Here is a 13,554-nt window from a genome sequence, read left to right on the forward strand (position 1 = left end):
AAACGTTTTTATATTATTCAATATTTTATATAAATTTATATATAAATTTTTTCTTAAACTTCAAATATATGGGAAAATTTTAAATTAATATGGTATTACTATTTTTTTGAAAATGTCAAAATCCTTAAGCATGTCAGATATAGAATTTTAAAAAAATATAGAGAGAATGACACTACCTTCTTTATTTTTACCATGATTTTTTTACTCCTATATTATTTTTTACAAACCATTTTTCTAGTTTTACCAATTTTTATGATTTTCTGTTTTTGTACAAAAAAAAAAAAAAAATAAATATAGAAGCCTGTCGAAATAAAATATTTTTTCTTTTAACGTTTTTGGCTTTAATATTTTTATCGAGTAAAAAGTTGAAAAACAAAATGTTTCTGCATTGATTTGTTTGAAAAAATTTAGACAATTTGTTTTAAATTAATGACAACGAAACTTGAAATTTACTTGAATTTCTTTCGTTTACTTTTTATATTTTTAAGAATATATTTTATTTTTCTCTTTTTTCTCATTACATAGGTAATTATCGGAAGGGAACCTTGTATGGGAGCTTCGAGCAATTATGGATTGGTTGTTAATAGAAATTTCAGTATATTTTTTGTATATAAAATAATATAATATAAAGTAATATTTTTGCAAAACTTAATATTTGTGCAAAATATTTTTTGGAGAGAACCTTGTACGGGAGCTATGACCAATTGTGAAAAAAATTTACATTACTGTATATAATATGTAGTCAAAAGCGCTTATAATTCATTTTATTCAAAAACATCTCTTATAACGACATCGGTTATTACGATAAAATTAACAGCTTTTTGAGTCCTTCAAATAAAATTACACAAAATTTTCTTTTTTTTATAACGAACTTTATAATTATGAGTTGAAATCAGAGAATTGCAATATTTTTTATTCAAATTTCCAAAATTGTTTCAACAAAAAAATGTAATATTTTTTTTTTTAATAAATCAAATTTATACAGTTTATTTGTTTTATAAATAAAATCATTCATTCTTATCAATTATAATAATTATTCACGATTGACTCAAAAAAGATTTTTTGATTACAAATAAAACATAAAAAGGCAACATTCAATGATTGTGTTTTATTGCTTAAATATCTATAAAAAACGTTAGGCGCTCTACAAAACCGTATATAAATGAAATACGTTGGAATTCCTCATTAATTCCATTCCCTATAATGTCCTTTCTTTCTGCAGTAAGCACTTTTAAACACCTTGGCTCTTAAATTGCTAAAGCCACTTTACACGATTACACAAGTAATATGATCTGTCAATATTTTGTGTAGAAGAGTACCATCAAACATTAAGAGAGGAAACGGATGGATAATTTGACAGTCGTATAGCTCTCTTCATTTTTGAAATGATTAAAAAAAACAAGCAGGTGAATTGGATCGGGAATGTAATTTTATGTAAACACATACAAAAAAAGTGAAACAGCTGTTTACATCTTACTTTGTTATTGGTTTATACCAATCGTGTAAACACAAAAATTTAAATCATACGACTTTTATTCTCTTTTTGTTAACGGATGAAATTTTATTATACTTTTTCATTAGACTTTACGTACGTAAAGTGTGATCGTGTGCAGTGACCTTAATGGTACGTTCAGATCAATGAAATATTTGACCAATTTTTTTATTCTACATTATTTTTATAATCGCAGATAATGTCGAAACATAAAATAAAGACGTTCTTAAATGATGTCGTCAAAGATATATTATGTTTGTGCAAATAAATATAAATCTAAATATCAATTTTTTAAGGGTCACGTCTTTTCCGTGAAATATTTGAAATGTGTGAACGTAGCTTCATAATTGCCAATAATTTGGCTAATATTAAAGTGTATCCTTGCGCTGCGTATACAAATCATTACAAATTATCAATAACACTTAATATCGGTCATTGTATATTATTTAAAAATTGTTGAATGTCGTAATCCTTTTATTATTGTTTTATTTTTTTTAATATTTAAAACATTTTTGTGACATACAACGCAACAACAATATGACTGTGAATTGGTCAAAATTCAAATTGTTTTTTCTTTGTAATACATATTGAATTTTTTTAATGAAAAAAATTTTACAAAAATTTTATTGTATGTTTAAATCAGGAAAATATTGGTTATTGCAGTCCTCTGGTTGAAATCAGAAAGCTTAAATTTGAAACAAAAAATTGAAAACAAAAACTTAATTTTTGGAATATGACAATTATGTTATTTATGACTAATATATCACGTAATGGATATTTCGTTTCAAAACAAAACAAAAAATTAAACAATATATTTCCAAAATACCTTTTTTAATTTGGTCCAGCTCACGAACTGTCATCGCTAGACTTAAAATATTTTGGGAATCATCATAAAACAAAGCAAGCTAAATTTTGAGATGGTTAACAAAAATGGTCTAATGTATATGCTAAATTTTGTATCGATATCTTGATTTTGTAAAAAGTTTTTTGAGCGTTAAAGTGATTTTCGGGAGGGGACCTTGTATGAGAACTGTGACTAAATATGGACAGATCGTAAAAATTTATTCTTTTATACAGATGGACATAAATCTATCTACTCAGAACCCAGAATATGTAAATGTATAGTCAATAGTCAAACTACTTTTCGAAGAAACCCAGTTGAATAATATTTTACAGTCTTTCATTTGACATTAAAATATAACATCATTTCACTTTAAAATTACTTATTAAACAAGTATGAATGTATAGTCGGGCGTAGCCGACCATATGATACCCTACACCAGTCAGTATGTATGTTAAAAATGGGGATTATTTAAAAAAATAAAGCATTTGGTTTGTTTTTTTAACTTTATTTCGGAATATTTTTACTTTTTTTTGGAAAAAAGAGATTTTTTTTAAGAGGGCTTTAAGGGGAGTAGGGCAAAATATGGCCCTATCCTTAAAAATGTTGGTAGGGGGAGGTAAGTCTTCTTCAATATTATTAATGTAGAATTTATTAGTGTTTGTAAGTGAATTTTGACCTTTAAGTCATTTTCTAAAGGGGAGTTTGTATGGGGGATATGGTCAAATGAAGCCCGATCATTACAAAAATCGGTAGATCATTTAAATTAATTATAAGCCAAAAGGCCCTATTTGGGGGTACGGTTGTATGGGGGCTTGTCGAAATAATGGACTTGGGCCAAAAGAAGCGTGTGTGCCAAATTTCATCCAATTATCTTGAAAATTGCGTCATGTACCTTGCGCACAAGGTTTACATGGTTTTATGTATTTTGTATTCGCTTCGTAAGCGATATTTACATGTTTTTATTTTTTCAACTCGCTTACGAGCGAGTGGAAAGATTGGTATACTTTAAGGTGGGTATAGGACGAATATTTTCTATGTTACAAACATCAGCACAAATCCAATATACCCTCCCCACTAAAGTGGTGTATGGTATAAAAAATGATATGCGGATTCAAAAACTACAAACAAGTTTTTACATGAATTGACAATTTCATTTAGATATTAAACGTAAATTTGTAAATTCGTGTTGATTGTATCAGGAGAACAAAAAAGGTGTAAATAAGTTACATTAGAAAGTGTATACTTATGTATACATATACATATGAATGTAAAAATATAAAATAAACAATAACAATATGTTTGTAAACAGGTAGTAACCAGTTTGTAAAGAGTAGCAAAAAGTGAGGAAATAGAAGTAGAATTTCCACCACAAATAACATACTTGAAGTACTTCCGTTTTCGGTGAAAAACCTATGAATTTTACATTAGCGTGTCATTGGAGGGATGTTATTCATTTTTGACAACTATGAACTACATCTGATCTTATTCATAGATGCAAATAATCCGATATTTGGATGTTAAGAATAAACCGAATTCGTTCAATGATTTGCTTATTTTAATTTCATTGGTTTTTCACCAAAGTTTGATGTACTCTGAATATGCTATTTGTAGTGACTTTACTACATCTCTTTCCTCACTTTTAACTGGGTTTTCATTTGTAAGGAAATATTTGGTTTTTAAAAGCGAAAAATATATAACCGCATTTTTAGATGTTTACATACTTATTGATATTATTTATTTTATATTTTTACATTCATATTTATGAATGTACATTAGAGTGCTCCAAGCTTGTATGAAGGAAAAAAAATTATCCTACAGGCCGTCCCCCCCCTAGAATTGTTCTATGGGTTATAAAAATAAGTCGTGCAAAAAAATAGGTCAATAGGATTACGTTACCTGGTGCCGCAACGGCTCTGAAGTTTGAAGATGTATTTACAAGGGGAAAATATGCATTTTTTCAGTTTTCACAAAAGTTTTGTCATTAAATAATTTGTTTTGTATTTTATTGTCAAAGAATCGTAATGTACACATAATTAGCGTTACAAAAAGATAAAAAACACAAAATTTGGTTGAAAAATGTAAAAGTTATTAAAAATTCCCCAGGCCAGAGCACTTGAATTCGAAATGTGATAAAAAAATAAACAAATTTTTGAAAATGTTCTAATAAAACAATTGTATTACTTAAAATACATCTGTAGTTACTTGAATATGAGTTTTTGTCCTTATAGAATAACGTAAACCTGTTCTCAGCTATGGTCGAAAAATGTTGTTATTTTTAACGGTCGTTTCAAAATTCAAATTTTATTTTTTTGATACTTTGTTAAACAAATTTCAATATTTTGGGAGAACTCATAGGGATATATGGACAACAGATTAGGGAATAAAGCAGTAAAGTACCTAAAAATAGAAACAATTTCGACTAGTTTCCATCAAAAATTGCAAATATTACAAAATTTCACCTTTGACCTTTATTACATAAAAATGCGTTTTTCTCGAAATCCGCTGAATTCAAATTGCAGGTACAGGCAGACTATAAAAGGTATTACCTAATTTTTTACTGTTTTATTCCCTAATCTGTTGTCCATAAATCCCTATAAGTTCTCCCAAAAATATTGAAATTTGTTTAACAAAGTATCAAAAAAAATTTTTTTTGAATTTTGAAACGACCGTTAAAAATATCAAAATTTTTCGACTATAGCTGAGAACAGGTTTACGTTACAGTAACTACAGATGTATTTTAAGTAATACAATTGTTTTATTAGAATATTTTCAAAAATTTGTTTATTTTTTTATCACATTTCGAATTCAAGTGCTCTGAGACACGATAATGGCCTGGGGAATTTTTAATAACTTTTACATTTTTCAACCAATTTTTGTGTTTTTTATCTTTTTGTAACGCTAATTCTGTGTACATTACGATTCTTTGACAAAAAATACATAACAAATTATTTAATGACAAAACTTTTGTGAAAACTGAAAAAAATGCATATTTTCCCCTTGTAAATGCATCTTCAAACTTCAGAGCCGTTGCGGCACCAGTTAACGTAGTCCTATTGACCTAATTTTTTGCACGACTTATTTTTATAACCCGTAAAGCAATTTTCGAAACTTAGTTTTTTTGGAGAACTCTAATGTACATATGTATATTGATGGACATGCAATTTAAAGTAAATTTTTTTTTATTTATTCTCTAAATGCGAAAGAACATTTTCTTTCTTACAAATATATTGAAAACAACAAATTTAAATTTAATTTGTTTTTGCTTTTAATATATTTATAAGAAAGAAAATGTTGTTTCCATATTGTGAAACAGGCAGTTAGATTATTGATTGTGAATCAAATGGTTTCGAAAATTTTATTATGAAGATAATAAAACACGTGTTGAATGAAGTATGTATGTATGTAAGTATGTATGTATGTATGTATGTATGTATGTATGTATGTATGTATGTATGTATGTATGTATGTATGTATGTATGTATGTATGTATGTATGTGTGTATGTATGTATGTATGTATGTATGTATGTATGTATGTATGTATGTATGTATGCATGTATGTATGTACGAAGTGTCTACTACTTTGCAGCAAATAATGTATTCGCGTACATAATTTTAATGGGAATCTTATTCGGTTATGTTATATTTATATATAAATTGATTATGCCTTATAAATTTTAATTTATTCCATTTACAAAATTATAAAACTCGCTATTAACTCGTTTTGACTCGAATCGCGAGCGAGTTCTATTTTACGCTCTTTAAATTTTCAACTCTTATCGCGAGTTTAAAAATTAAACTCGCGAGTCGAATAGATTTATTCCCCGGAAAATGAATTATTTAAATCGCTCGAATTAAACTCGCTCTCGAGCGAATTGAATTCGATCGCTATCTGTACCCTGTTAAAAAACTATATACATATGAACTCACCAGCCTTTATGACATCGACGCCAGTTGGATACCAACGTTCTCCCTGCCTTAGAAGCAATAGTATTGTATTGTTTGCCAGAGTGCGAAAATATTCTCCATCTTCAATTTGGGTCCCATCGCTCTCCAGAACAAGTCGTACCGGTTCTGAGGCAGGAACCCCTAGTTTATCTTTGCCTATAAATAAAAATTTATTAAATTGAATTATAAAGTATCAATGTCAATGAATTTGGTATCAAACCTCTAACTAATAACTCTTCGAATGTGCCAACAACTACTCCTTTCCGTACATTTCGCCAGCTATCCCAAATTTTTAGCGGTCTCTTTCCACGAGACTCCTGAAATGTAAGAAAATCAATTTAAAATCCATTTCAAATAATAATATAAATATAAGTCGTATAAAGTAGTTTTCGATATATTGTTCCCCGTATTGCTAAGTTCTTGAAGCAAAAAGTCCATTTGTGAAGTGAACAATTTTCAAAAAGCAAGATGCAAATGGTAGCTAACATTTTTTACCCATTATATAGCATCAAGCGGCGTTTAAGTTATAGAGAAAAACAAATGCGTGATAAACAAAAAATGGTAAAAAACATACTACATAATTTGTATCGTTTAAGTGTGGGTAATTTTGGTAATAGATTTTGTGTTCCATGGAGTAATACTTTGTTTATCGGGACGTATTCACTAAACTATTTATATGTTTAGAATGGTATCGACGTACATGTTAATATTTTTAGAATTCTAACTGCTCATATTTGCATATGATGCCATAAAAATTCAAATTGTTCCAATTGCAGAATTTTGTTTAGGAGATAATGAAAATCGTTTTCAAGTGGATTTGTGATAATTTTCAAAGAAATGCTAAAGGAGACTACATAACAATAAGTATGCAAAAAAAAAGATAATATATAAAAGATAAGTGGGCCTTAAGTTTGGATCGTAAGATCTTTTATTCTGAGCCAAATATGGACCGATGGTCATAAAACTTGTTAAAGGCAATTATTTATACATAAAAATTGTTTTTGACGGATTTCAACACTATATTGGCATTTTTAAGCCAGTTATAATCGTTAAAGCAATTTTATATTGGGTACCTAATATGGGCAATATGGTAAATAAGAAACTAGTTTGTGTCAAATTTTATAGCTATATTGATATTTTAAGCTAGTTTTGGGTATCTTATATGGGCGATAGGGTCAATTATGGACCGATACTCAAAAAATTTGGTAGAAACTTCTCGGTTAAAACTTGTTTATTTTGAATTACTATACATGTATTTTAAGTCAGTTATGAGCGTTAAAGTAGTTTCCTTAAAAGAACCTTATGTGGGGGCTAGGGTCATATGTGTCCGATAAATTTTAAATTTGTTTTTATACTTTTGAAGAGTTTCGAGAGACTCATACAAAATTTCAGAACCGTACGTGCCCTCTGTGATTTATTGCATTGTAGTAATTGTAGTAAATATATAATTGTAAGATTTACAATCTAAAATAAAAATACAACAACATTCTCGTTTTATTACTTTCTACATTAATCTTTAAACTGTCCACGTAAACCTTGTGCACACGCTACAGGTCGCAATTTTCAAGATAATTTGATAAAATTTGGCACATACTCTTTTTTTGGTTCAAGGACGCTATTGAAAATGGTTGAAATCGGTCCATTATTTCTCCTAGCCCCCATACAACCGTACCCCCCGAATCGGGCCTTTAGGCTCACAATTACGTAAAATGTTTTATAATGTCAACAAAAATCAGCAAAAATTTGTTTTATAGAACAATAAATGACAATACTAATTTTTATAGTGATCCGGCCTCATTTGACCAAACTCCCCTTCAAAAAATGACTTGAAGGTCAAAATTAACTTATAATTACTAATAAAACGATCAAAATCTACATTACTGACTTTGAATTAGACGTAAATTCATCTACCAAAATTTATAAGGATAGGCCCATATTTACCCTTCTCCTCTATGAGCCCTCTTGTAGAAAATCTCTTTTTTGTCAACAATAAGTAAACAATTTCATAATAAAAGAAATTAAATGCTTTATATAAAAAAATCCACAATTTTAACATACTGACTGGTGTAGGGTATCATATGGTCGGCAATGTCCGACTATAACCCAGCAAAATCATTGCTTACAATGATTACCATTAAGTACTTCATTAATGACTTACTTTGTAGATAAAGTTTAAAAAAATCAAACTAAAGAAACAAACAAAAATAAAACAGTTACTTTTTCTGTTTTATTTCCTTTTTTTGTGAACACGATATCTTTAGATATTTTTAGACAAACAGAAAATAAAATAGTATTTGTGTGTGAAAACTATTATTTGACTCACAATAAAACAACAAATCAGTGGTGTAGTAAGAGTAGCATTCAACTGGTAAACGGAAGGTATTGAGTTCAACCCCAGCCTGTGTCGACTTTTTATTTTTATATTTTTTCATAAATATTCTATAAATAACTCTACTAAAAAACAACTTATTTCCAACCAATTAATATTGACTTACTTTTGGAACATCTCAAACAAAACTAAGTACTTTTTCTAGTAGAATTGTAAGCACTTTACTCGATGATTTCTGGTGATTTTTCTAGTGAATTTGTAAGCAAATATTTTGCTGGGAAATTCATACTTGTTTTTATGTTATCTTTGTCAAATCATGTTAGCCAACGCCGCAATTTCCAAGATAATTTGATGAAATTTGGACCAAGCTTGTTTTTTGGCACAGGGACGATGCCTATTGAAAATGGTTGAAATCTGTCCTTTATTTCACCTAGCCCCCATACAACCGTACCCGATTTGAACTTTTTATGCCATAATTACGTCAAATATTCTATTATCTCTCTAAAAATTGGCACAAATAAGTTTTATATAAGTATAAATGACACTGCATTTTGATTTTCGTAAGGATCGGCCCTTATTTGACCCTAGCCCCCATACAAACCCCCTTCAAAAAATGTCTTAAACGTCTAAAATTGACTTGTAACCATTTGTATCGCAATGAAACTCAACAAAACTAACTGTTATTTAAAAATATATTCTTTTCCCAAATTTACTGAGGATCGGCCCATATTTGACCTATATAAAGCCTCGGGCCATGCCCGACTATACTTTCCTACTTGTTTTTTCCTCTTTCTTCCAAAGGAATGCTATACAATTTTGGTATTATAAGAAAGGTCCTTGAGAGACGCTTTCAATGGTATATCAGAGTTAGTATATTTTTCGTAAAATATTCAGGTTTTTTACATTTTAACATAGATTTCTTTGTATGTTTGTTTATTTGTTTTTGCGTCAATCACGCTTAAACGGAAGAACCATTTTCTTTAAATTTGGAACATAGAAAGATATACATATGTCTGGAAGCGTCAATAGGCGAAAATTGGACTAGAAGCGGTAAAAAATAGGTTAAAAGGACGAAAAACGGGAAAATTGTTACTTTTGTGCATAAAAACTTATTTTTGGCTATTTTAATGCGAAAATATTTTCGATTTAACATTCTAACATGTCAGAAATATGTATTAGCAAAGTTGCGTTGCGAAAGTTGAAACAAAACTGATTTTTGGCTATTTTAATGCGAAAATATTTTCGATTTAACATTCTAACATGTCAGAAATATGTATTAGCAAAGTTGCGTTGCGAAAGTTGGAACAAAACTGATGTCAAAAATTAGGAAAAAGGGCGAAAAACTGGGAAGATCGGTACTTTTGTGCTTAAAAACGGATTTTTGTATATTCAATTTAGTTATCTAAAAGCTGTGATACACGGTTGTCAGATCTTACAACGTTGTCAGTAAAATATTCAATAGAAAATATCTAACAATAATCTTAAAATTTTTCTTTTGCAATGTTGTCAGACTGACAATATTGCAAAACTAAATTTGTAAGTTGGCAGTGTTATTAGACATTTTCTGATGCAGTGTAATTAGAAATGATGAAAAACGGGCAAAAGCACTGGTTTTGTCCTTAATAAGTGATTTTTGTCTGCTCTAAAGCTAAATACTTTCGATTTAGCTTTTATAGTGTCAGCACTGTGTATTGGGAAAGATTCGTTGCGAACGTTGGACCAGGGGTGGTGAAATATGCATATGGATAATTCAAACTTAACGGGTAATCATGTGGAAATGTGCAAATACTTGAGAAGATAATGAATATTATTTTTTACCGGCTTAGAATCATTTTCTGAGTCGATTAAGCTATGTCCGTCCGTATGGCTGGCTGTCCATGTAAACCTTGTGCGCATGGTACAGGTCGCAATTTACATAAAAGATAATTGGATGAAATTTGGCATACACGTTCTATTTAGCCCAAGGACGAAGCCTATTAAAAATGTTTAAAATCGGTCCATTATTTTACTTAGCCCCCATAGAACCCCCCAAAAAGGGCTTCTGAGCTCATAATTATGTTAAATACGCAGTTATATTGATCAAATGCGGCACAACTAAGTTTTATAGAAGTCTTGATGACCCTGCCACATTTCATAAAGTTCGGACCCCAATTAACCCTTGCTTCCATACAAAGTCCCCTTCAGAAAATTACTTGAATGTCCAAAATTAACTTATAAACACAAATATCACGATGAAATTCAGCACAATAATGTAAATATAAATATATTCCCAAACTTTTATCGGGCTTGGTCCATATTTATCCTTAGCCCCCATATAAAGACTCTTTCAGAAAATTAGTTTTTCATCCATAAATTGCTTAAATGTATCGGAACAAGGTAATATTGAAGATAAATGCTTTATTATGAAAAATAAAAAACATTTAATATTCATAACTGGTGTAGGGTATCATACAGTCGGCCACGACCGACTATACTTTCTTACTTGTTTAGTTATTGTTTAGTAGTTTTTAGAATTATTTTATTGTTATAAAATGTTTTTTATTTCAACATAATTTGCAAATTATAAAAATTAAAAAGTATGAATATATATTCGGGCATGTGTTGGAGTTACACAGAACTGTTTGTGAGAAGAGCGTAATGTTATTCTTGTAAAAAAATGCACAGTTTTACTTCTTGGTGTTCAGTGTTTCTGAACTTTAATTTCTATTTTCTGAATTTGAAATCGTAATTCTTAATATCAATTTTATTGTTTTAATTTAAACATAAAATGGTTTAGTAATAAAACCAAAGATTATTTCATAAAATACATTTACCGTCAAAATTTTGATCAACATTTATTTATGTTTTGGAAAGTGGAAAAGTCGAATTTGTAAATAAATGACGATAAAAAATCGAAAAGTCGGAAAATTCTAAAACTCGAATATAGTAGAAATAAGTCAAAAATAGTCGAAAGTTCAAAAAAAATCAAAAACTCTAAAATAGTCGGAAAAACTCGAAAAAAGTAAAAAAAATAGCAAAAAAATATAGTAGAAAAAAGTCAAAAACTTTAAAATAGTCGAAAAAAGTCTACTATTTATAAAACACTAAAGCCTAAAAGTCGACTTTTAACTAAATGAAAAAAGGCGAAAAACCGACATTGCATAAAATGCAAAAAGTCGATTTTAACTAAGTGCAAAAAGTCGACTTTTCGTTTCAACTATCTTTCTCACTTAAAAAGTATCTTGCTTAAGGGCCCTTCAGACGATAACACTTTACGTACGACAAGTCTAATGAAAAAGTGAAATGAAATTCCATCCGTACATGTGTTTACACGATTAGTATAAAACAATAAAAAGTAAGATGGAAACAGCTTTTTCACTTTTTTATATATGTTTAAAGTTCCCTGATCTAATGCGACCTGCTTGTTTTTTGAATCATTTCAAAAAATGAAGAGAGCCATACGACTGTCAAATTTTCTATCGGTATTCTCTGTCAATGTGTGATGGTTTCATTACATATTGCGTTTACACGATCACATCCGTTCAATTCTACACAAAATTTTGGCAGATCATATTACTTGTGTGATCATGTAAAGCCTGCTTATGGAAACGTTTGCGAAATGTTTATTTTATTTTCATACTCTGATTTTGACATACATTCGGAAATACATATGGATAAAAAAGTGACAGTACATATGTAGAAAACATGTCATCTAATACCATCTTAAATTGGAAAATTATACCGCTGTTTTTCAAATTCATCGACAAGTATAAAAAACGGAGCAAAATGGCAATGATTGCTTAAAAAAAGTAAAAAATAGTTGACTTACTACAAATAATTATTTCAAATGATACCACATATTGTATATTTTGTTTAAGAAATACTGTAAAATTTTAAAAATAGAAAAGTAAATAGAATTTTTTGTAAACGGTCCAGCTCACGAACGGATCGATAGACTAGAAATATTTTGGGAACCATTATAAATCATAACAAAGATAATTTGAAGCTTGGTAAAATATTGATTTTAACATGAAAAAACGTGTCCGCCATACGATATTATCTCAGGAGAATGTGTTGGGGGAAAAGAGAAAATTAATTAATTCAAGATAAAAATTAGTATCAATACAATACAATATTTTGATGGTGGATATTTCATTTTTGTTCAGTCGAATACAAGTTTTATTTATCAAGATTTTGCATTTCAAACTTTCTACAAATCTGAGCAAAAATTTTCAATAAATACTACGAATATGTTATGTTACAAAACTAGAATATATTTATGTAAAATTCAATTTTTTTTCAAAGAAATATATTGATGTTCGAATAATTGAATTAGGTTCTGTTATAATTATTAGAACGCGTGGAACCGTATGATGATATGGGAGGGTCCCATATCACACCTTAAAGTATACCAATTGGCTTAGAATGTAATCAAACTATAGGTCGCTGTCCAAGCGACGAAGCATATTATTGTATTTAGCTGTGTCCGTCCACCTGTCGATCATTAATGGTTCCGGAGATGAAGACTATTAAAAATTACCATCGGTCCATTATTTCAACTTTCCCCCATACAACTGAAACCGCCGAAAAGGGCTTTAAAGTTCATAATTACGTTTAATATACTCGTATCTCGACAAAAAGCTGCAAAACTAAGATCCATAGCCTTTACCACCCTGATGAATTTTATAATTGTAGGGCCTCATTTAACCCTACCCATTTAACCCTATAAAAAGCCCCCTTCAATGTCCACAATTCTATTCAACAATAAATGGCTTAAGTATCTGAGGCAAGGTATAATTCAAATTAATTGCTTTATTATGAAAACCAACTCACATTTTACTTTTTGTAAAAGGTGTAGGATATTATATGGTCGGCCCCTTCCGTCCATAATTTCTTACTTGTTTTTATTTAGAAAGTGTGTATTTAACAAGTTTAAGAAATTATGAAATTCTAAAAGTTTTTAT

At 29.2% G+C, this 13,554-nt stretch overlaps 1 protein-coding gene across 3 annotated transcripts in view; it reads right to left on the reverse strand.

Moving 5' to 3' along the window:
- LOC111686212 overlaps positions 1–13,554 on the reverse strand; it is a 119,153-nt gene that overhangs the window by 38,822 nt on the left and 66,777 nt on the right. For 2 of the 3 annotated variants that reach the window (XM_046954784.1, XM_046954783.1), the window contains 2 exons: positions 6,503–6,602; positions 6,265–6,438 (listed from right to left, as the gene is read on the reverse strand). In XM_046954784.1, the coding sequence (XP_046810740.1) occupies positions 6,265–6,438; positions 6,503–6,602 (274 nt within the window). The remainder of the gene's footprint in view (positions 1–6,264; positions 6,439–6,502; positions 6,603–13,554) is intronic. The other variant, XM_046954782.1, reaches the window with a different exon arrangement.

This window comes from Lucilia cuprina, chromosome 6 (genome assembly GCF_022045245.1).
Source record: "Lucilia cuprina isolate Lc7/37 chromosome 6, ASM2204524v1, whole genome shotgun sequence".
Taxonomy (NCBI): domain Eukaryota; kingdom Metazoa; phylum Arthropoda; class Insecta; order Diptera; family Calliphoridae; genus Lucilia; species Lucilia cuprina.